The sequence below is a fragment of the Epinephelus lanceolatus genome, chromosome 5, assembly GCF_041903045.1.
Source record: "Epinephelus lanceolatus isolate andai-2023 chromosome 5, ASM4190304v1, whole genome shotgun sequence".
NCBI lineage: Eukaryota > Metazoa > Chordata > Actinopteri > Perciformes > Serranidae > Epinephelus > Epinephelus lanceolatus.
In genome coordinates this window covers 38,958,764-38,983,274 of record NC_135738.1, presented here as the reverse complement: position 1 = coordinate 38,983,274, position 24,511 = coordinate 38,958,764, and the positions used below count along the sequence as shown (strand labels likewise).

At 39.2% G+C, this 24,511-nt stretch overlaps 1 protein-coding gene across 3 annotated transcripts in view; it reads right to left on the bottom strand.

Moving 5' to 3' along the window:
- Positions 1–2,937: 2,937 nt before the first annotated feature.
- Positions 2,938–24,511, bottom strand: part of nlrc5 (NLR family, CARD domain containing 5) — a 58,831-nt gene continuing 37,257 nt past the window's right edge. For 2 of the 3 annotated variants that reach the window (XM_033635812.2, XM_078168210.1), the window contains exons 30-54: positions 23,500–23,589; positions 23,299–23,358; positions 22,671–22,754; positions 22,455–22,538; positions 22,129–22,218; positions 21,907–21,972; positions 20,472–20,555; positions 19,962–20,045; positions 19,457–19,543; positions 19,246–19,305; positions 19,007–19,090; positions 18,819–18,902; positions 18,655–18,738; positions 18,420–18,494; positions 17,393–17,476; positions 17,143–17,226; positions 16,386–16,484; positions 16,200–16,283; positions 13,398–13,481; positions 10,554–10,637; positions 10,374–10,457; positions 10,193–10,270; positions 6,329–6,412; positions 5,987–6,070; positions 2,938–4,609 (exon numbers count right to left, since the gene is read on the bottom strand). In XM_033635812.2, the coding sequence (XP_033491703.2) occupies positions 4,528–4,609; positions 5,987–6,070; positions 6,329–6,412; positions 10,193–10,270; positions 10,374–10,457; positions 10,554–10,637; positions 13,398–13,481; positions 16,200–16,283; positions 16,386–16,484; positions 17,143–17,226; positions 17,393–17,476; positions 18,420–18,494; positions 18,655–18,738; positions 18,819–18,902; positions 19,007–19,090; positions 19,246–19,305; positions 19,457–19,543; positions 19,962–20,045; positions 20,472–20,555; positions 21,907–21,972; positions 22,129–22,218; positions 22,455–22,538; positions 22,671–22,754; positions 23,299–23,358; positions 23,500–23,589 (2,047 nt within the window). In that variant the 3' untranslated portion in view covers positions 2,938–4,527. The other variant, XM_078168211.1, reaches the window with a different exon arrangement.

Below are 24,511 nucleotides of genomic sequence, written 5' to 3'. Positions count from 1 at the left end.
GGGAAAGCACGAGGGAAAGCCGGAAGTCACGCACAAAAACACGGAAGTTGATCACTATTTACTTCCTTGTTTGAAAAAAAGGTGGATAGCTTTGCTTTTGTCCAATTCTTTCTCTTCATAGGTTTAAATTTGAATTGCAACCAGACATGTGATGTTTAAGTTCACTTCTCTCCAGATCTCAGTGCAAGAAGAACCAAAGGCTGGTCACACACAACTTACTGTATTAAAGCTTCACAGATTAAGATAAAAGGCAAATATTAAAAATTGCAACCATGAATGAAATAATTTATCATTTTGATAATAACAATCATTCTCCCACCAAGCAACATGATTCTTCAGCCACATTTAGTTGAGTGGTTGCCAAGCAACTTACAGATGCAGTGGAAAGTGCCAGCTGCTTTACAAATTTGTAGCAACTTGAAGCCAACAAAGCTCACTCCCATGGGCTCTAGCAAACCTAACATTAGGAGAAAGACAAATAAGTTCTCATCATGTCGCAGTTACATTATGACAACATATGTATCTACCATCAGCAACTCACCTTCATCCAGCCATTGTCACTTGTTAGCGATGTCATTTTTGTTACAGTGTAGCTTGCTTAATTGCTGAGTAACCAAGTTAACATGTCACTGTACAAAAAAAAATGCTAATGCTAGCAACTTACAACATAGCCAGAGAAAAGTGAGTATAATAGTCTATAAATAAAAGCATGCAATCTATTTTCAGTTACATCATTAACTCACATAGATCATTGCTGTAATTTGTCCACTTTGAAATATGGCAAAAGGCTGATGGATTGCGCAGTAGCAACAACGGGTAATATTCTAACAAAGCGAAAGGGCACAGTATGTTCCCTGGCAACTCAAACATAAACCCCTGTGGTCTTGGATCACATGCATTTTTTGTAAAGTCTTAACTGTAACTAGTACCTACAGCTGTCAAATATTGATTTATTTAGAGTTACAAGACCCTGCCAAGAATAGCAGCATCACAGAGTTCCAACAATTAACAAAAAAACATACATAAAATATAGTGGAGTCATGGTCGTAAATGTAGATGGTGCAGGCAGTGCTTGCAAGTGATTCAACTTGCCACCTCAGAAATACACCTGTGGTCAAAAAAAAAAACGCTAAAACTTAAATGCTGTTATCTGCCATATATGCCCTTGAGAAGGCAAACCCATCTCTGTCAGTTGCTTTTTTTCTTTTGTTAAATAGTAAGTAAGTAAGTAAAACTTTATTTATATAGCACCTTTTTTAACACAGGTTATAAAGTGCTTTACACTGACATTGGGACACAAAGAAAAGAGGACACAAAAACCATAAAAGACACATTCAAGAACACATGCAGACATCACACGCATACAATACGAGCACAGCAAGCATACAGTCATCACCCAGAGCACACACTTGAATTTATCAAATGTTATGAGAAAGCCATTCTAAAAAAGTAGGTTTTTAGGTGTTTTTTTGAAACAGTCAACAGACTCAGCTGATCTGATGGAAGTGGGGAGATTGTTCCAAAGTCTGGGTGCCAGGACAGCAAAAGCACAGTCACCTTTGGTTTTTAGTTTGGCACATGGTATGGCCAACAGGTTTTGGTTAGAAGACCTAAGTGACCGCTCGGTAGTATACAGGCTTAGTAGCTCGGACATATAGGCAGGAGCTAAACCATGTAAGGCCTTATAAGAGATTAAAAGAATCTTGAAATCAATCCTGAGCTTCACTGGCAGCCAGTGCAGTGAGGCTAAAGCAGGAGTGATGTGGGATCTATGGCCAGTCCTAGTTAATAGCCTAGGTGCTGCATTTTGTACAAGCTGAAGACGTGACAGATCAGCTTGGCTAAAGCAAGTGAAAAGAGAGTTGCAGTAATCGAGACTGGAAAAAATGAAGGCATGAATGATATGTTCTAAGTCAGAAGCTGACAATAATGGTCGGATTTTTGCAATGTTCCTGAGTTGAAAAAAAGCATGATCGAACCATTTTATTGACACGTTCAAATTTCAATTTAGGGTCAAATATAACACCAAGATTCCTGGTGTTAGTTTTGACATAGGGGGCAAGTGGGCCAATATGCTGAATGATGCCTTTAGCAGTATTTTCAGGGCCAAAAATGAGAAGCTCAGTTTTGTCAGAATTTAGTTGAAGAAAGTTGACAGACATCCAGTCCTTTATTGCAGCTAAACAGCTGTGAAGAGTGTTAAGGTTGCTAAAATCATCTGGTTTTACTGAAAAATATAGCTGAGTGTCATCCACATCGTCATTTGAACTCTGTTTTTAGCCTCATTGTAGCCTGCAGCTCTAACTGCCTCTCTGTACACCGTGCTCACGTGTGCGCGCCATGTCTCACAGTCTCGCGCAAGTACGCACACGTGAGCACGGGATACACAGGACTCTATAACTTCACCTGAGCCTCCCTTTTCATTTTTGGGTGCACTATCCCTTTAATACAGCAGAGGGGCAGAAATGGCACCACATTTGCACCACCTGTCCCAACCACCAGAGAGTGCCAGATTAACATACTGTAAATAAAGGAATGGGAGTCCTGTGAATGTGTTTGGCCAAAGAACATGACTGACAAGGACAGCTGTCATTTCAGCTGCTCTTGTTGGAATTAGTCCAAAGGAATTAGTCCAAAGGAAAACACTGGTTCATAAAACACACTTTGTGGAATGTGTGGGGAGAAACTGACTTGTGTACTCCAGAAACTAGGTCATATTGACATGTCATCTGAGGTAAGAAATAACAAAACAAAGGAGAAAATAAACAGCAAAATGTATATCAGTTGATAATTAACTCTTAGTTAGGTAAACACAATATGTATCTATAAAAACAAAAAAGTAGGAAGAAAGCAAGTAGAGAGAAATAAAGAAAAAGAAAGAAAGAAAGAAAGAAAGAAAGAAAGAAAGAAAGAAAAAGGAAGAACAATTGTAAAGTGTAAATAATGGCCAATGCTGTTTTTTTTGTATGTTTGTTTAATGTCAGCTGACATTTCAGTGCAAGTCAGAATGAATTAATGTCAGGGACAGAGGCAATTTGTCATGTGAGAAGTAAAATCTTAACACAAACTATAAAATAAAACCATTTTTAACAGATGAGCTACAGCACCACACGTCATTCCTGTCTGTGCTCATTGGCATGTTGTGTTTTTCTCAAGATCATAATGGAACTGTTACATCTGTTACTCTTAGTGTGTGGTGTTTCACACTTCTTGTTCAATCTAATTATCATCTCATATGAACATAAAAGTTTGAATTACATAAATAACTTCCCATGATAACATCGGAAATAAATACGCAAACTGGATAGTGACCACAACCTAAAATGACCATAAGAGCAGAGAACAGGGGGGAGGGGTCCTCCCTTTCAGCTCTTTCTTTACTGTGAGTTCATGAGTTATTGTGTTTTTACTAATGTGGCCTCTAATTATTGTAAACACATTACAGTGCAAAGTGACTCAGTGTATCAGAGTCTGCATACATATGATTATAAATTATTATATAATTTTATCAAATGAAAAACCAAGGAATTCTTTACGTCATGGCCTCTAGGTTCATGGCAGTGTTGGATGGTGTGAAGTCTGACAGTAATGAGACTGAAAAGGTGGGGCTGATCCAAATTAATAAATTTTGTGGGTTGTCCCTCCATCAGCTATCTCAGACAGTGAGATCATACCCTATCACAGTTTTACATCACTTTGACATCTGTATAATTTCAGTTCAACAGCTGAAAACACACAGTTCATTGTTAGAAAATAAAACAACGGGTCATACAACCTCAAATTTGTATTTTGTTCCTTAGGTAGCTTATGTAACCAAATCCATTTCCATGTTCAAACAAATAAACAGTAAGCGCTGACTGTAAATATATTGGATATATTGGAAATATATTGTAAATAATATTCTACCAATATTCCTTTTTACATGCAGTTTACATGTTACACCCGTATCAAATTCGAAATATTGTCATATTCAGAATAATAGTGGAATATTAGTGTGCATGTAAACGTAACCATTGCCACACTGGCAGCTGATTACACCTGTTTACTACTGTGAAACTAGAGGCCAATAAGTGCACTCATACATTTAAATAGTCTCAAAAATAGATGCTTTTCTCAAAAATAATACCTTAGAAACATTCAGCAGTACAACTGTACTTATTCACATCATTCCCCAGTGAGACTTTTAACATTATAAACACCAATATATTTTGGGGAAATACCAAAAGGGATGAGAACTCTTTCATACAGTAAAAAGAAAATAGTAGACCACATAGTAGTCACACCATTACAGACACCAATTGCTGCAGTCATCGGACACACAAATGATTAAGGGTTTTTAAACGTAAAATGTTACACTGAGATTTTATAACATCACTCTTCATGCTTTTCTGATGGTCATACTGCAGGGAAAACGCATTTTAACTTCTGTGTGGCTGAAGCGGTTGCAGTGATTCACCTCTGCATGTTTTGATGAAGTGGAATGTTTCTTCTTCCTGCCGCCGCCACCGTCCAACGATACACATCATGTTAGGTGGGTGAGAAATTTAGCCTCCTGTCCTTCAGACTGAGCCTCTGGGCTTCACTGGACAGGACATTGTTCCTCCACAGCCTGAAAAACCAAGCAGTGTAACATTTAATATCCTCAGTGTTTAAGTATATAATACATAAAGCTGATTTTAAACATGTAATGGGCAGTAACAAGACATCATAAGCTGTAGTGAAAACAAGCAAAGAGCAGAATGTGCTCTCGGCATATAGTGAAGGTTACAAACAATGGCCGCGTTTCCCAGATCACTCTTAGCGCTAAGAGCTTCTTAAGAACACTCTTAAGCCTCCCGTGAAAGAAAAACACGTTTCCCAGATCGCTCTTAGCTTAAGAAGATCTTTCACTAAGAAGGAGTTGTAAGATCGAGCTGACCCACTCTTGACAGTCTTCTTAGCGACCAAACGCTCACAGATCCAGCCACAGCAAGCACATTAATATTACACTAAGCAAGAACACGTTAAAACAGTGCGCACAGTATATATTTTGATCTATTTTATACTTTAGATTTATATTGTTTAGCATTAATTGGTGACAGAAAAGAACAAATTTCATTCTGCAGGGAAAAACGTGTCCTTACTGTGTGTATGACAATAAACACTTTAAATCTTGAATCTATATGCTTTATTAAGACCCTATGTGCGCTCAAAGCTGTGGCACAAGTTACGCACTGAAATCTGGCTGCAGAAAAATAATAATAAGACGAAAAATAAGTATGAGCAATAACAAGTGTGTTCCTGTATGTGCTGTGCACATCAGGCACACAAATAAAATGAATCATCATGACAATCATTTATCATAATTTGTCCGCACATATCCCACATCTGACAGAAACACATCCACCCTCCAAACCTGTGACATTTCACAGTTATCAGGCAACTGACAGGTGTAATTGAGCTCTTTTTACGCAGTGGGGAGCTTCCTGGAGGTGGTGGGAGACAGTACCGCCTTCAGCAAGGCGTCTGTGTTTTTTTGTTTAAATATAATACATTTCCTTATGATTCTCTTACCAAGACTGCTTCTTATTTAGTTGTAGTCTTGTTTTTGTCATGAAAATAGGTCAATAACAAATATTTATCGTCTTCGTTTTTCATTAGAATTATTAGAACACACATACACACGAGCAGCAGGGAATTAGTGCGTTAGGCAGCAGCGCTGTGTGTGACTTATGCACTGATGAAGTGGGTGATCGATGTGTCTGACATCGATTGATCGCGGTAGTGGCCAGCTCCTGTTAAGAGCGTCTAAAAGAGCGATCGTAAGAGCGATCCTAAGAAGGGCATTAAGAAGGCATCTGGGAAACACTCTTATCTTAGTGACCCTTCTTAGCTAGGACGTTCTTAACTGTGCTCTTAAGTCTTAAGATCGCTCTTAACTAGGAAACGCAGCCAATATCTACAGGTGCCTGTATGAGCCAAACTTTGCCTGAGACTATAAGTTTACCTGATGAGCTGTACGGCAGGACACAACTGTAAGGCTCTACACAGGGCCTCCGCTCCAAAAACACTCACAGCGTTTGACTCCAAACTAAGAGAAATAAACACACACATACATACTCATTTTTATTCCATTGAGCATGTGGTTGACAAGTCAGTTAGCTAAAGGAGGTACTGAATTTAAACTGAATTGCAGTAAAGACAAAAAAAATTGATTACCAAACAAACTCAAATGAAAGATAGATAAAGTAATACAGAAATGGTAAAGCTATCTGTGAGACTGCAGGAAAACTAAAAAGAACTCTGTGTGTGCGTATGTGCGTGTGTGCGTGCGTGTTCACAAACTCACTCTATTCTGGTCAGCTTCTGACAGACAGGCATAACTTTGGCCAGCTCCACAGCCACTTTATCTCCACAATTATTCCATCCCAGGCTAGAGACAGAGAGAGAGATGCAGTTTTATGGTCTTTAAAAAAAACAGTCCATTCAACATTCAGATCAGGGCTGACAAACCTCACATTTGGAGTCAGAATCAATCGTGTTTATGTGTAACATGTATATGTGGCTTAACCATATGGGCCCTAGGCGTTTTTGGGGTATTTTTACTGCCTTTACTTTTAAGCTCATATCACAGTCATTATAAAGGCTACATACACATGCTATATCTTGTTTTGTTTTTTTCAGGACAATCTGGGCTATCCAGATTTGCCATCATTTCATGTCCTTCTATGTGCCTGCATTTTATATTAATTTTTATATCAATGAAAAAAACAAATCCGTGTGACTAAATTCTTACATTTTTACATGTATCTCACCATAGCAAGTTGGAAGTTGACATATTCTGCCATATATGAAGAGGGGAGACTCTCTGGAATCTGGCAATATGAGAACCATGATGCTGGGACATTCTGTCACTTCACAGCTGTCCAAAACATGTGGTTTGTGCCATGCAGACATGATTGCCAGTATTTTTTCATTATTGCAAAAATTCCATTGACTCATTCACAAGTCAAAAATGTGTTTTATCTGAAAGAAACATGCAATATTTACATCTAAGATCATAGAAAAATAGTCAACCAAGTGCAATGAAGATAATATTTGCCACTTTGTTTGCAGTAAACAAAGTTTGTTGTTGTTTTTCAGTTTCAGTTATATATTGGGGGGCATTTTGGGCACTGGGGGGCACATGTCCCCCTCAATGTATATGGTGACTATGGCCCTGTCATGCATGCATAATTAGGCCTCAGTTGTCTGGGTGGGCAAAGGTGAAGTGGCTGATCTTGTCATACAAAGTTTGATGGAGTGTCAACTGGACAATATGGAGATATTTGCATCTTGAAAGCCGGACTACAAATGTGGATAGACAGGGAGAAGCACGCACAAGCCTAAGATGTGGTAAGATATGATATTCCTCACTATTTGAAGTGACTGATAACAAAATCTGTACAATGGATTGTAAAGAAATTCGTCAGGTTTTTATTTTGTAGACAATTAATCTGGATTTATAGCATGATCGGATGACAGCACAATGATGTGTGTGGTATCACTGGAAAGCTCTGCTCCTGCGCTTTCATGTGATATGCGTGGCATTTCTGTGCGAGCCTGCAATCGTGAGTAATCCATCCAAGAGTAATGTGTGTGCAAAGCTGTATGAAAGCTCTGTTATACATAATTTTTATTATAATTTTTTTTCGCTGTGAAAACATTGGACTACCGACTTGGTCTTGTCGGAAAGCTACAATTCCGCTGTTTCACGTGATGTGCGTGGCTTCTCACTATGACGCACGGTCGCGGAGAAAAACTATAGAGAAGAACAGGTGTGAATTTGCGTCGTTCGGGCCCATAGGGTTAAAGCTGCTTTTGAGCCGTCACAACAGAGAGTGAAGAGAAATGCAGTCGCATGGTTATAGAGCTGTTTCATCTGTCGGAGACCCCTCAGTCGACTGAGATTCTTCAAGTTGAGTAGTTGTTTATTTATTTTTTGTTGCTGTTGTGATGGGTTTTTTTTATTTGCTTGTTTTATTGGTGTTGTTGTATGTCAGTGTGCAGTTTACTTCTGGGTGTGTTTCGGTCCCGAAATGTAGCATCAGAGTCAGTGCTCCTTGCTTTCACACTGCTCCCTTGTACAGGAAGCTGCTGACCCAGATCCAGGGCGAGTCTGAGGCCCTGTCTATATGCATACAGATATTTTTGTAAACGCATAGTTTCCTCTACATTTAGACCTTTGGCTAGACACAAACTCAGCTTAAGGTTACAGAAGCCAAAATTTTGTGGCGCCGCAGCAGCAAAGCTGTCTGTGTGAACACTGCATGCATGCAAACATGTAGAGTTGTTTTTGTGTTCTATTGTGGAATCTAGATATTTTGTAAAACGAAGAGCGTGTGGACAATTATTTTTTAAAACAGAGAAAATACCCGTTTTCAAAAACATCTGTATACGTGTAGACAGGGGCTGAACGAGATGGAAGCAGCTGCCCAGGGAAGGAGAGGCTTTGCACGGACTCCAACATAACATTATCCTCTGCCTTCTCCTCATAGAGGTGGTGAATTTACAGCACACAGCAATTTAATACAATACAGTCTCTGGTAGGGGTGGGGGAAAAAAACATTTTTAGATGCATCAAGATTCTGTCTTGAACGATGCGAGCATCGATGTGGAAAACTGATAATCGATTTTTTTAAATTTATAATATCTTTACAACCGACGCTGTCGCCCACGACAGGAAATGACATGCATTTTTCAAATTACCGTAGCTCCTCGACCATTCAAGCTATCGACATAATTCTGAAAGCTGAGAAGCGGAGCTTTCCAGATACATTACGGTAGTGACGTCATTACCTGGGGAGGAGGGGAGGGAAGTGAGCACAGTAGGAGTGACAGCTGACAAGGAGTATTTTAGCAGCGTTTTCTTTGTAAATAATATTTAGTGTTGTAAATAATAGTATTTGTGTTTTTTTGAAAGCTTTTGAGTTTTTTTTGCTGTGTTTTTGTCGTGTTTTCACTATAGGTCATAGTTTTGCCATCGTTCGTCTTTTTGCAATAGTTTGTGTTTTTATAGCTCATAGATAGTTATAGTTAGTTATAGTTCTGTAAATACTGGAGGTGAAATGTCGAGGAGGTCGACGAGGGACGGGGGAGTTTTTCCTTATCTGCTGCGAGGACAGAGAGATGCAGTATGCTGTAAAGCTCTGTGAGGCAAATTGTGATTTGTGATACTGGGCTTTATAAATAAAATTGATTGAATTGATTGATTCAGGAGAGTCCCGTTGAAATTTGTGGATGAGGAGGATGGACCGGAGAATGATGGAGCGTCGTCATTTCAACCACAGTAAGTAATACAGTTTGTATGCACTGGATATGTATTCCCAGCTTTATTACAATAATGTTTTTCAATATCTAGTGTAAATTTTATTATTGGCTCATTTTAGAATCAAGAATCGTTTTAAAATCGAAATCGTTGTCCTCGGAATCAGAATTGAATCGAATCGTGAGGTGCCTAGAGATTCCCACCCCTAGACACTGGCTTTGTTTGATTTACCGTGTGGGCAAAAAATGTTGTTACACATTTCTGATCCATCATTAGCATAGTTGGCATGCATTAGCTCGGATGGCTAACTTGACTTATTTACTATATTACATGAATGTCACTGTCACACTGAACGTCTCGCTGAACCCTGTTCAAACTCTCAAACTCTACAAGGAAAAAAAAGAACCAACAGCTGAATATTTTCATTGAACAGCCAAATCTGATTCCACTGACGTAACTCTGAGTCGGGTATGGCCGTCCTTTTTTTGTAATTATATGCAGTAATGACAGCGAGCTACCTTTCTGGATCTAAAAACAAAGCTTTACCAGAGAATCAGTGTATGAAACCGTTGTTGCAAAAACAACAGCCTTCTTTATTTTGCACCCCACGGTGTCACTGCCCCCGAAGAGATCAACACTGTTAACACAGTTTGCTAGTGATCATTAGTGCAAATGTATATGTTAAAGTGCCCTGGTTATACTCACAGTAAATAGCCTACTTTGCTGCCTCTGATTGATTCCATGAGGGCAAGAGGAACGTGTTGCATGTTATTTGATGCCAGTAAACTGCACATAGCCCACTCATGTTGTTCTGTGAGCATTTAAGGAGGTACCTAAGTGATGCCTGTAAAAATTGTCTTAATCATAATGCCCTGACAATGTATGATATGATCATTTATATCTTACCCCACATCCTGTATGAGGGGACAGCAGGCCAGACTGGCAGCTACAGCACACAGCTCTGAAGTCCCAACAGAGGTCAGACTGACAGACCACAAAAGAAACAGAAACATGTTAAGTTAATAATCAGCCATCATCCACCCGGGCTGTGATTCCTTAAACAGCAGGAGGAGCTTAAGAGTCTTACTGAATCTTGGTGAGGTTCTTCATGTGCATCATTGCTTTGGACAGATTCACTGACCCCTCATGTCCAACACTGTTGTCTGAAAGACTAGAGGAGACACAAGTGCATAAAATACATAAACTGCAGGACAAGTGTGACAATTGTAATAAATGTCAGTAAGAAATTTGAATGTGTGTGACTTACTCCAAGACAGTGATGTGTGTCAGAGACGGCAGAACAAGGGCCATCCTGGCAGCAGTGAGATCACCAAGGCTGTTACTACACAGACTGTAAGAAAGCACAAAGTAATGTTTATATTCTGTTCTTATATAAATATGCAAACATTTATGTTCTTCTCTTTAACAAAAATACACACAATACAACAATACACTGAAAAAAATGCAATTAAACACAACACTTTTGGTTTTGCTCCCATCTTTCAGAGGTTTAAGTTAAAGATCTAAGACTTTTTCATGCATTCAAAATAAATATTTATCTCAAATTTTGGTTGTAAATTTGTAAAAATTCATGTTAGTGATCCCTTCTCCTTTTCCACAATAATCCATCTATCTGACAGGTGTGACATATCAAGATTCAAGATTCAAGACCTTTATTTGTCCCCGAGGGGCAATTGATTCTGCCGCAGTAGCAATAAAAACAACAACAACAAACAATGACAACAACAAGGTTGACACACACAAGGCAACAGTCACATAAAATCAGTCGTAACTAAATAAATAAAAACGCATACTTGTATAAAATGTGAACTAATGATGATGCTACCTGTACTGTACAGAGTTAAGCAGTGAGATGGCAGAGGGTATGAAGGAGAATTTGTATTTGTTAGTTTTGGCTAATGGTTGTCTGAGGCGGGAACCAGAGGGCAGGAACTTAAATTCTGAATGCATGGGGTGAGTGCTGTCGGACATGATGGATTTTGCCTCCTTTGATAGCTGGTTATTGTACAGTTCTGAAAGGGTTTTTTTGCTGAGTGCCAATGATTTTACTGCTGACTTTTGTTATCTTGGTTAATGAGTTTTTCTGTTTCAGATTGAGTGATGCAAACCAGCAAATAAAAAAAAGGTGACAACAGACTCAATAAAAGATCTATAAAACACTGTCATCAGGGATTTGCCTGGAACTTGACCTGGAACTTTGCCAACTTCCTTAGACAAAACAGACGCTGCTGGCTTTTCTTGATCAGCATGTCGGTGTTTTCCTCAAAAGTCAGTTTATCGTCAATTATGATGCCCAGGTACTTGTACGAATCGACAATCTCCACAATTTCTCCATTTACAGTGGCGTTTACAGGGGCAGGGTGGTTGTGTCTAAAATCAATGCACATGTCCTTTTTTGTGACATTCAGTTCCAAAAAGGCTTCAGTGCACCACTTTAAAAACTCATTTAAAACAGGACCATGTGACATTTCAGTGTCATTTAACAGGCTCACAATAACTGTGTCATCTGCAAATTTAACATTATGATGGTTGTCAAATTTACTACGGCAGTTGTTTGTGTACATGATATAAAGGAGAGGAGAGAGAACACAGCCTTGTGGGGATCCAGTTGATGTTTTTGATAGTGTTGATATGTGCTCATTTATTCTAACCCTCTGAGAACTGTCAGTGAGAAAGTCCAAGATCCAACCCACAATGTTACAGTCCAACCTGAAATGTTCGGTGAGCTTTTCCACCAGCAGGTGGGGCTGAATCGTATTGAACGCTGAGGAAAAGTCTACAAACCAAAGTCTGGCATGGTTTTTGCTGCCCTCTAAATGCTTGTGTATGAGGTTAAGAAGAGTGATGGTGGCATCCTGCACCCCCCTGTGGGTGCGATATGCAAATTGCAGAGGGTCCAGAAGATGTTCAATTTTGCCTAAAAGTTCCTTTTTTATGAGTTTTTCCAGTGATTTTGTTATTAGTGAGGTCAGGGCAACTGGTCTGTAATCATTCAGGGATTTAGGGCGGCCCAGTTGGTAGGCACAGTGCATCAGCAAACAGCTGCCAATATTGTCAGGGCCAGGGCTTGTGTTCATTTTGCAGTGCTTAAAAGTATTCACAAGGTCCTGAACAGAAAAGGAGGGAGTAAAATCACTGGAGCTCAGAAAAGTTCTTTTAAAAACACTACACTACTAAAATCATGGATATCAAGAAACAGCATCATTACTACACAGGTGTGTGTTAGGATAGGTACAGTTAAAGGCCACTCTAAAGTGTACCATTTAATCACCCTCAAAAACTTTTGAGGGGGCATACTGCCTGACTGCAAGAATGTCCATCAGAGCTGCTGCCTGTGAACTCGATGTTCATTTCACTACCATAGTCATCTCCAATGTCGTTTCCGTTATTTTCGCAGTACATCCAACCAGCCTTACATATGGAGGTCCCAAGGTGCTGTGGCTACATGTGGTCTGTGGTTGTGAGAGGATGTACTGCTAAATTAATGGAAACGTCTTATGGTAGTGAATGAACATTTAGCTCACAGGCAACAGCTTGTTGCAAACTTGTGACCAAAATTTTAGAGAAATATACCTACTGAGTGCATCAAAAAAACCTTAAAACTTAAACCTGTGAAAAATGGGAGCAAAAAAAAAAAAAGGTTTTGCATTTAAATTTTTGTTCGGTATGTATAACACAAAATATAGCTGAAATGTTTATATGGAAAACTAAACTTCTCCCAGCAAAGAACACTACTCTGAGGACTAATAGTCTTTACATGTTGTAATAAAAAAAGTGTTTATTATACCAAAATGTTATATAGCTTAAAACAGAGTTTGGATGAATTAGGTGTTTCTCATTTCCTGGATAGCAAAATGGGGACTGGAGCACACTAACTGATTTTGCGCTAATAATAATGTAAACAGATTTTCAACACTACTGTCTTAATCAGTCCCCTTTGTTTTCTTTGAATGCTACATACCGCACAAGCAGTGCAAATGTAAAATGAATGCATGACAGAATTTTCACTTCTGACAAGCTGTTTCATTGTTTTTCCACAACACTATCTACTAGAATGAGGTGCATATAAAAAATGCCATCATGTCCTTACTGGAGCTCCTCCAGGTGACTGCAGATGTTCAAAGCTTCCAGTAGCTTGTCTCCTGATTGGTCGCTGATAAGGTTCTTTGACAGACTGGAAGACAGAGACATTCGCACATACACAACATTAAATGTAAAATAAGCATTCTTTCAATAATTCATCACAGGCAGACTGCTCCTAAAGTGTCTTCTTTAATATTACCACTAGATGGTGCTACACATATAGTGATGTTTTCAGGAACCATGAAGCAATTTGCAGCCAAAACACACTATAAAAGATATGCATGCACCACAACAACACGTCAGGAGTAAATACATACAGCAACACCTGATGATGGCCACACTCTGAGGCTGTGAGTCCTACACTTGAATAAGAGAAATCTGCTGCTAACGGAAACAGCTGGTCCCCATAAACAAGGTGATGACAGTCCAATAAAAGGGCTGATATGTTACAAGTGGGTGTCGCTTCACACATGCAGATCAAAGTTATGCCTATGATCTTCATGTACAGCATATCTCACACATGCATGATCAAAGTTATGCCTATGATCTTTATGTACAGCATATCTGTACTCTTGAGGTCATCTAAAAACACCTAAGCAGCAGATTATTTTATCATTTCAAACATTTAGAAAAGTAAATAGCAATTATTTGTTTTTGCTTAATGAATACATGACTTTTATCTTTTTTTATCTTTTTTCACTTATATTGTCTTGTAGATGACTGCTGCATGAATAGTTTGCAGTGGACACAAAGAAAAGTGTGCTCACGGGACCTAAGACATTCTTTTTGAAAACTAAACAAAGTCTTTGTTGTCATCAAGAACCATACAATTGCGATCTGCAGGATTAAAATAACATGGATGAGGTATATGTCCGTAAAATAAAGTTGAGAGAGTAATAACAGATCTAACATTACAGAGAAATAAGTAAATAATATTATATATATTTAATTTCAATAGACTACAGTTACCACCTCAGGGTTGTATGCCTCTGCAAAACAGTCATGTTGTAGTTACAGTTAAATCCATGTCTGTCCAAACTCACATGTAGCCATGACAGCAGAAAACAGTTAGACGCAACAAATTCTAAAACATGGACGCTTCACACACATCTTAAACCCAGCAGCACAGAAGAGCCACACTCTGGGACTTCAACTGGGGGTCCAGGGCCCTTAGGGTGTCCTCTGAGTTGCCATGGGGAGGCCACCCATTTCTATTTTTATTTTCATATTAGAATATGTATGAAAATACTCATTAACATGAATACAACATATTATTAGCAAAGATACATTGGTCATAGATGTATAATAATGCCTAGATACCAGATCCCAACATGGCATCTATTCATTCCATTCAATGGAGTAGCTCGCCTTGAGCATACACCAAAAATAAAATGGCTGCAAAGATGAACTGTGTTGCTAAGGGCCTGTATACAGTATACAAAACTGATGACAGGCAAGCTTGATCCATGTACAATTATGAGTTAGCTAATGCTAAATCAGTGTGCAGCACCCGTGCTAACAGTTATGTACTATTGAAACATATTGGCCGATTAGCTGTATTATTACTCCAAGTGTATGGACATTCTTGTGAGCCATAATGTAAAGTCTGACATACTGTCTACCTCAGAGACAAACATGGTGTATATGACTCTGTCAGTAATTATTATTTTAATAGCTTCATATTCTATGCACCATAAATGGGAATGTTTTTACATAACGCTTTAGGCCACCCGACATGTTACTATAGGCCAGGGTGGCCAGCTTACACTTTCAGGCTCTGTCTCATGCTCTCATGACACCAAGGCAAATCTCACGCCAGAACACTGCGACAGTAACAGAGCTGAACAATCTTGTATTGTCAGGGCTGCAAATTCTCACATGCTGACAGTGACACTCATGTAATTGACACTTGTCACATGTTGCACCCCACACATGCATTTTCTCACACAGGGAAAAACAAATGTGTGTAATCCCCGATGTGATCGCCGATCACACAGCTGATCGATCGATCAGAGCAGAATGACAGCGCAGTGCGAGAGGCAGATAAAGAGCAGAGCTTTTCCTCACAGCACCAAAGTGTCTGAATTAACAAACGGTCAAATGTTCAGCAGTGGAACAATTTTATACAATACATATAGTTAAAGGTCCCTCTCTTTCAGCTTAGTGGTCCTTGGCCTGACAAACATTAAAGACCCCTGATCTACATAACAGCACAGTTTCAAGGCTGGCACCAAAGATTAGTGCCACCACTTCAGTATCAGACCAGATGTCTCCCCTTCTGTTCCTGAGTTATAGCAGTGAATAATGGCCAGAAAACATTAGTGAAGTGAAGTTGACCTTTGACCTTTTGGATAAAAAAATATAAAAAAATATATATCTTACGCTAGTAGACATTTCTGTGAAATTTTGTCATAATTACTGTATAAATTCTTGAATTATGGCTAAAAAACATTTTTTGTGAGGTCACAGTGACCTTTGACCACCAAATTTCACCAAATCAGTTCATCCCTGAATCCAAGTGCCACATTTGTGCCAAATTTGAGGAAATTCCCTCAAGGCATTTTTCATATTTTGCTGGAAAGACAGACAAACCGAAAACATAATGCCTCTAGCCAGGACTGTCACCAGCATAGAGGTATAGTATTATCAGAATATGCATAGCGACACACCAGACGGACAAGATGGGTATCCAAAAGTTTTAAACATGACACATAAATCACAATCTGTTGATAAAAGAAAATACAGTACTGTTAAGTGTCTACCATGGGGTTCATCTACCCTTTTTTGCCAATACCATCTTCCTGCCTACCTGATCTTCTTGAGCTCCTTCCAGATAGGAAGCAGTCTGGTCAGCTGCTCTATTCCTCTATCAGCCATCCTCCAGCCCTCCAACCTGGAACAAGAGAAAGAACACATCCAACAACACTGATGACAGCTGTCTTCCATGAAGACGGACATGAGGTCAACCACAACTGCTTATGTGCAGCATGCTCACTCTATCTCCTCCATTTGTCTGAGTCCCTCTGTAGCAGCCAGGAGATCTAGCAAACCATTTGCTCCTAATGGTCCCATCACTGTGGCAATCTTATTCAGCCTGGCACACACACACACACACACACACACACACACACACACACACACACACAATGAAAAAACAGAGTCACTTTTAGTGTTCAGCTAAGCAATCTGATCCTCTGTGAAAGTTTTATTGGTGCCAGCCTAGAAGTGGATGTCTCCGAAAGTATGATATGTATTTATATACTGTGTAAACAGCATTGACATCAGCAGTCTAAGTTCTGACCTTGCAGCTCATCACTGAGTCAGACTTTACAACTTAGCACTATGAGCAAACAGGGAATGGTAATTTCTTCCGATGGGGGGTGTGTGGGATCAGACCTCCTTCATGTATGTGAAGTTCATGTGCAGCTGATGACAAGCTGGTATGAAGAGCAGCGGCAACAGTGGCTGCAATGTGAGCAGTGGCTTTGGCAGTGATGGTGAGAACGAATCATAAATAGACCAGATTATTAGAATGGCACTGGCTATGTCTGAGTAGAGTGCATGTGTATGACTGGAGCAGTAGATAGAAAGACTGCTTGGAATAGCTTGGCAGGCTTAGCTTCATATTAAATAAATACAGATACTTAATGAGCAGTTATAAAGAGGCCAGATTATACTTGTTAGTCTTAAGAATTATTTGGAAAGGTCAGAAGTGATAAAATGGCTACAGCAGAACAGATCATGTTTCTTACTTGAGACTGCGGATAGAGTTGATATTCCTTAGTGCCTGTGCCAGGTACATCGTGCTCTCCTCATTCAATTTCAAGGAGTCCAGACTTGGGGTGCACGTGGAAACACAAACACACAAATCCACACAGACACATGAAGGGACAAGACACGTGGGCCTTCTTAGAACTTCAAGACATGATCGAAGCCACTTTATCTGTAGTTAGACATTATTGTACAGATGTTCATGCGTATGCATGTGTGTGCATGTCTTACCAAAGGCCCTCCAGAACGTCACACTCTCCCAGATTTTGAACGAGCTGCAGCCCTCCCGCCACTGACCACACACAATGAGACAGACTAGAGAAGACAAATGAAATGGTAACATTGTCTAATATTTACACATTTTTACACAATCTCATAAAGGTCCGGAGTGGAGAATTTAGGGGGATATACTGGCAGAATTGGAATATAATTTAATACAATAAGTATGTTTCCTTTAGTGATTTATCACCTGTAAAAAATAATTATTGTGTTTGCTTTACCTTAGAATGAGACATTCATATCTACATAGGGACTCGTTTACAGAGTTCACCATGTTACACTGTCATGTTTCTACAGTAGCCCCGAATGAACAAACCAAACACTGGTTCTAGATAGGGCCATTTGCATTTTTGCGTTTTTGTAGTTAGCAGCCCTTGCGGAACAAACTGCATTGGAAAAACACTGACTTTTTTGAACATGAAACTACTTTATTCAGTGTTTCTATTCATTTAAATCACTGGGTTAGTTCATTTTGGAGAGGACTAAACCTCTGCAGATAATTCAGCTCCCAGTAAAAACCTTTTTAACACCTGGATCTTAAATTATAAGAGAAAAAAAGGTGAGCACACGTTAGCATGTACTGGGCTTGTTAGAGAAGCACCGATTTGTCATGTGGAACTGCTTTATTCAGTATTTTACTGGTTTGAATCACCAAGTCTGTTTGCTTTGGAGAGAAAGAGACCTCTGCAGATAATTTGGCTCCCAGTGAAAACCTCCTGAACAATTAACACTGAAGGAAATCTAACCAATAGAAGTCTCAGCAGGTTGAAATGTGTAATCCTCACAGCGAGATGCCCCAAAATCCCCATTACACACTGTTCCTTTAAGTATGTACAACATTATAAGCACTTTATATCTATATCTATATATATCTATCTATATATATATATATATTATAGTGGTGACTGATCTGTGAAAATAATAAACACTTCAAACTACTCTACAAAAATATTAATCTGCTGGATGTTAAAATGCTTACTTGAGTGATCTCAGACGGGGCAACATTCTGGTCATAATCAGAGCTGCTGTGTCACTAATCACATGACCTGATAGACTGGGAGAGAGAAAAAAATTCATTATAATTTATGAACATAAGATAAAAAAGTGCTAGCTATCTGTAAAATTTAACCCTGTCATGCAGTGCTACAGTTTTTTTTCCAAAATGAAAACACACCCAACAAATAATGAAATGTGTTTGTGTATGTGTTGCTTACTTTAGGCACTCAATGGCTGTAGCCTGCAGCAAGGCCTCAGAGAGCTTTTCAACCACAGTCACACAAGCCTCTTTGGACCCAATACTACAGAAGACAAATTAGCTGCTTATCACTCTAGAACTTTAAAACAGGCAAGAGTGACAAATGTGGAAAAAAGCTCTCACCTGAGAGCAGTGAGATGTGGCAGTGAGGGCAGGACACAACAGAGAAACTCAGCTCCCTCTATACCCAGGCTGTTGTGGGAGAAACTGTGAACAATTAAGAGAAACACTGTTTATATTTTCTTAGTTTCTTTTTTGTCTTTCTATCTCCATATATGCAATGCAGGGAAAACTAAATAGAGAGTACTAACTCCAGCTCTGTCAGTAAAGGACACCGCAGGATGATGCTCTTCAAAGATTCAAGCTGGTACCCCTCTACTGCACAGTCCACGAGGCTGGAGGAGAGGAGAATGTTTCCACATCATTCAACTGGCTTCAAAACAAGTTGTGATGTCAAAAAATCCCGCTGTTTTAAGTTTAGATTAAAGTGAAGCACATATAAACTTCCCCACAATAAAAGATGAATGTATTATAGTGTCAATGTATTTACCTGACTGAGGTCAGTTCAGTGGACCTCATCAAAGACAGGTGTAGTGTGGTGTGGTGAACCCTGCAAAGTAAATGTGTATAGCACTGTAAGACATAACAACATACATGTGGTGCTGTGGGACATTCTTCAGTGAGTTTGAATATGTGTTCACTACAAAGAGTGTACAGTCTTCCAATGTGTGTGTTCATTTGCATGCATTTGCGTATCTCACCTGATAGTCTGTATGTTCCTGCTGACGTCCAGACAACGACACACCAACCTGACAGCTTCCTCAGCTCTGATCCAACGTTCATCAATACTGACAAGACAGAGAGAGTGTGATACAGGTCAGTATTTCAGCAATATAATTCAGCAGTTCAACACATTTTATAAGCTTTTTAAACAGAAACAGAGATGTGTTTAGCCAAGACTAAGAAACAATATGGATTGTATGCTGAGAAAAAGCAAACCTAAGAGCTCCATCACTGAAAATTTAAGAGGGAATACTGACACAACTTACTTTTAGATTAGTAAGTCAATAGCGTTGAAGTGGAAGAAACACAGAATGATTCCCACACAACGACACAGGCTTTACAGTGGCGTGAAAAAGTCTTTAATTTAGTGCCTTTTGGAAATCAGGTCATCTTTAACTTGCTTTGCTATTCACGGTAAAGGAAATGTTGACGAGGGGTGTCCAAACTTCTGCAAGCAACCAAATCTACTGCAGTCCTTCTTACCTGACACTGAATCCTTTCTGACTGCTGTTAAACAGTTTCACAAAGTCTTCAATCCAGTCTGACTGCAGGGAATTGTTCTTGAAACTGTGGACCAAGCACAGAGTAATAAAATAAACACTGGACATTCTGACACACCAGTAGATGTCCTTCTGATCAGTTTCTATAAGCTCAGTACTCATTACATTTGTCAAGAAAGACATCAATAATGCTAATAATAAGTCACTTGAATGAAAGACAAACACCTTAGGTCTCATTGTTTAGACCTTGTTTAAAAGGGTAATTCTTCAGTCAAGTTTTATTTGTATAGCCCAGTAACATATATCACAAATTTGCATCAAGGGGCTTTACAATCAGAGGGTTTTGAGAGGCTTTCATAATACAAAGAGTTTTCATTAAAGCAATTACATAAAAATATGATATCTGTTTTCCTTCAATTCCTCAAAAGCTGAAGTTGTAAAGTTGTAAATAAACTACAGTATAAAGTGGTCTTGAAGACAGAGGTGTACTTACTCCAGTTTGGTCAGACTGGGGCAGGTAGACACGATCTCTGCTAATCTGACCAGATGATCACGTTCCAAACTGCTCTCTCTGACACTGGCAGACAGGCAGAAAAGTTTGGAGGAAGAAGAACAAACAAATAACAACTCAAAACATGAGGAGGTAGGTCAAAGGTACATACTGCCTAACTGATAAATGCCATGTGCACTGAAACTTTTAAATTACTTTGATAGACAACAAGAAGAGAGATGTATAAATGTAAAAAATCAAACAGCAGTGTTGCTCTGACTTATTGTAACATTAATAGTGGCACCGTGTGATGATGACATATGGTGACATTTTGTGCTTGTCTTGGCTGATTGTTCTGGTCTGGTTCCATCTGTCAATGTTTGCTACTGTGGGAGCAGGCAACATGCTTTTAGGGCAGATCAAGGAAAGGAAACCTGACACCTCTAATGTGTCCTGTGCTGAAATATAAATTATTGAGGTTTAAACTGTGTAGAAATTTCACAGAAGAATGTGTGCAGTTATAACTGTATTTAGGTCATCACAATGAGTTTAGTGAAAGGAATATTTTACCCCCCCAAATGACCATTGGCATATCAGTTACTCACCTCATGTTACATTGAATTAGCAAAGAAAACTTTGTTTTTCTTGCATTCCTCCAAAGTGAATGAGGAATCCAAAAATGGAGAAAACTCATGATGAGTTTAAGTCATAGATGACCAAACACAGCAAAGCTATATCAGGAAATATCAGTTACCAAGCTCTCATACAATTCATGCAGTATAATCAGAGTCTCGTTTATCAAGTTGTGTGTTCGGTACTTCCTAAACAAACAGCGCTTTCCGACAGGGAACTTAACAAAAGTGAAACTTGTCTATGCTGTCTTCAAAGCCAGACTCCATTGACAAAAACTGCAGGTCTTCTGCCTCGATCAGTTAGTTTTTGCCTGCTATTGAGTAACTTTGGAGTTTTAAAGGGTTTGCTCAGATTTACAGAAGTCACACAGTAACACAAACAAACCACAGTGCAAGGCAGAAGTAGACTAGGTGACTCGGTAAAGTAAATTTACTGTTTTTGTCCATAGAGTCTGGCTTTGAAGAGAGCCTAAATAAGTTTCACTTTCAGTTCAGTTACCCGTTTGAAAGGGCTGTCTGTTCGGGAAGTACCAAGCATACTGCTTGATAAATGAGACTTGGATCACACTGCATGAGCTGTGTGAACATTTGTCAACGGATGTTTTGATAATAGTTTTGCTTTCGTTAAATACAGACCTCTATGACTTAAACTGATCGAGATTTGTTTCAGTTTTTGGAATCTTTCTCCACATGCAAGTAAAACAAAGCTTTCTTCACAAATGCATTTGGGGGGTGAAGTATTTTTTAAGTGGGGTGCTACCTGTGCTAGTAACTTGTATTATCAGAATTTTGGATTTTTGTCCTACCTCAGCGTTTTTACACAACCTTCATATTGTGTAAACCAGATGAGACACCTCTCCTCTTCCTCCAAACTACCAGCAGACATCAGAAAGTGGAGGCCATGGACAAAAAGACAGACAGGGAGGAATACTTTGTTAATTCTGCAGTTTTTCATGCTTTCATGAATTAATTTAATTGATTTCTTTCTTGGCTCTTTGTTCATCGATATCCACACTGCACAAACTCACCTGACTTCCACACTGCAGACGTTGTTAGAGGTGCACAGTGTGCTGGCCACTTCCAACAGCCCCTGCTGGGTCAGGCCATTGTTGCTCAAACTGTGGATAAAGACACATTGAAGACCAGGAAAGTGTTTTCATTTTTTATATCTAACCTATTTACTATTATATGTTCTAGATTACTGCCAACTTTTCTCCATCTACATACTGTGAGTGACCTTTGTTGTTCATTCCCATATTGATGTTTGAGAGTAATAGAAAAACATCTGATAACTATGTATTGGCTTTCTCTATATAGAACTGAAAATTGCAAACATCAGTATTTCATATCTTACTTTGCGTAGCTGGTGATTTTAAGCTCTTGTAGAGAATCCAAGAAACGCTTGACTCCTTCATCTCCCAGTTTGTTACTTGACAAACTGCAGTCAAAGGAAAGCATCCAAACCAACAGTGTGTAAAAAAGTACTGATGCCAGTAGATATGCATAGTATGTGGGTGTACGCTAATGCATGAGACTTGGTTTGTGTGTGAGTTTTGTGGGTTACACATACTCCAGGTCAGACAGCTGAGGACCCTGCTGTAGGATCTCGAGCAGTTTCTCCAGGTTGTCACTGTTGAGGCTACAATGAGTTAACCTGTGTGTAAACAGTCAGTCAGTCAGACAGAGAGACAGACAGGGCATTAAGGTGCGGTTAATGGTGTGGTCACGCTTGTCTTTTCTTTTTCTTTTGCTGAAAAAGCACTTCTTTGTTTTCTGCTGATCAAGAAAAATATGCCACACAACATGCAGAGTAAACAGCTCCACCAAATGAACTTCGAACTGACACTTCATAATAAGAGAATCAGTCACTCATCTGTAAACGATCATGACCTGCTTCTTATGTGCCATAAAATCTTTGGGGTTTTTTTGTTTTGTGGTGGTTAACATGATGTGTGCTGCCCGTTTAGCAGTTCAGGCAGCAAAAAAAGGCAGCAGAATTTGCCATTTTTGCCTCCGTTCTCCATTTTCAGTTGTTGTAGACGGCAGAGTTTTATGATCATACTGAACCACACACACTGACAGTCAAACGGAAACAGAGACTAGAAGAATCTACACAGTCTGTTGAAGCAAACACCCACACATTTTTTTTGTTATATGAGAAGACAGTGCACTTAAGATGTTGATTGCTGATCACAGACCTGCAGCTGGCTTGCTCTGATTTCACACTGTCAAAATGGATGAAAGCTTCAGTCTCAGGCCTGAAGAAGATTTTGAAACGGTGTTTAACAAAAACATTATCAGTGACAGATATTAATTAATAACAAAGTGAGGAGAATTACTCCTTTTTATTGCACTACAACAAAACAGACTGCCATGATACAACAAAAAAACAGTAATACCTGAGCTCCACAGATGTGACTCGCTGACTGACAGTCAAACATTTGACCAACATCAGTGCTTCAGTTGTGGATGTGACGCTGTGGCTGACACTGAAGAGGAGAAGAGGATAGGGTTGATTTAAATGAAACTAGAAGCTGGTAATTAATAATAATACACCAAATAAATGCTAGGTTCAAGATCTTTTAAAGTCATTGTTTTAAATTAACACTATTAGTACTGTTTTGTGATATTTCTCCTAAGCATACCAGTTTGAAATCAAACTGTGTGGTGAAGTTGATACTCGACTCAGCACAATCAGAAATTAGAATTACCCCCCTGTGGTTGTTTGTCTCCATGAACCAGTCAAGTTGAACTAACAGTTTACATCCATGTCTGTGGAAACATGGATGCTTCACGCACATCAGTTCACTATCTGACCAAATGTCTCCCCTTCTGTTCCAGAGATATGACGCTAAGTAATGGCCAGACAAGATCTTCTGCAGAACATTATGATGTCACAGTGAAGTTGACCTTTGACCTTTTGGATATAAAATGTCATCGCTTTATAATTTTATCCTTTTAGACATGTGAGTGAAATTCTGTCATAATCAGTGTATGAATTTTTGAGTGATGTCCAAAATGTTTTGTGAGGTCAGTGTGACCTTGACCTTTGATCTTGACCACCAATTTCTAATCAGTTCATTTGTGAGTCCAAGTGAAAATTAGTGAAAAATTTAAGAAAAATCCCTCAAGGCCTTCTTGAGATTTTGCATTCACGAGAATGACACAGACCCAAGGTCTCTGTGACCTTGACCTTTAAACATTATATTCTAATCAGTTCATTGTTGAGTCCAAGAGAACGTTTGCGCACAATTTGAAAAGGTTCCCCCGAGGTGACACCCAGGAGGCTGCAGGAGAGTGGTTGATGAGTTTATACTGGGCCACCACTTTTAAAGGTGTGTGTGTTTTGTAATGCCTCACGCCGGATTTCCACTGGATGCGTGTCCGTTGCGGAACGGCAGCACTGGTTAT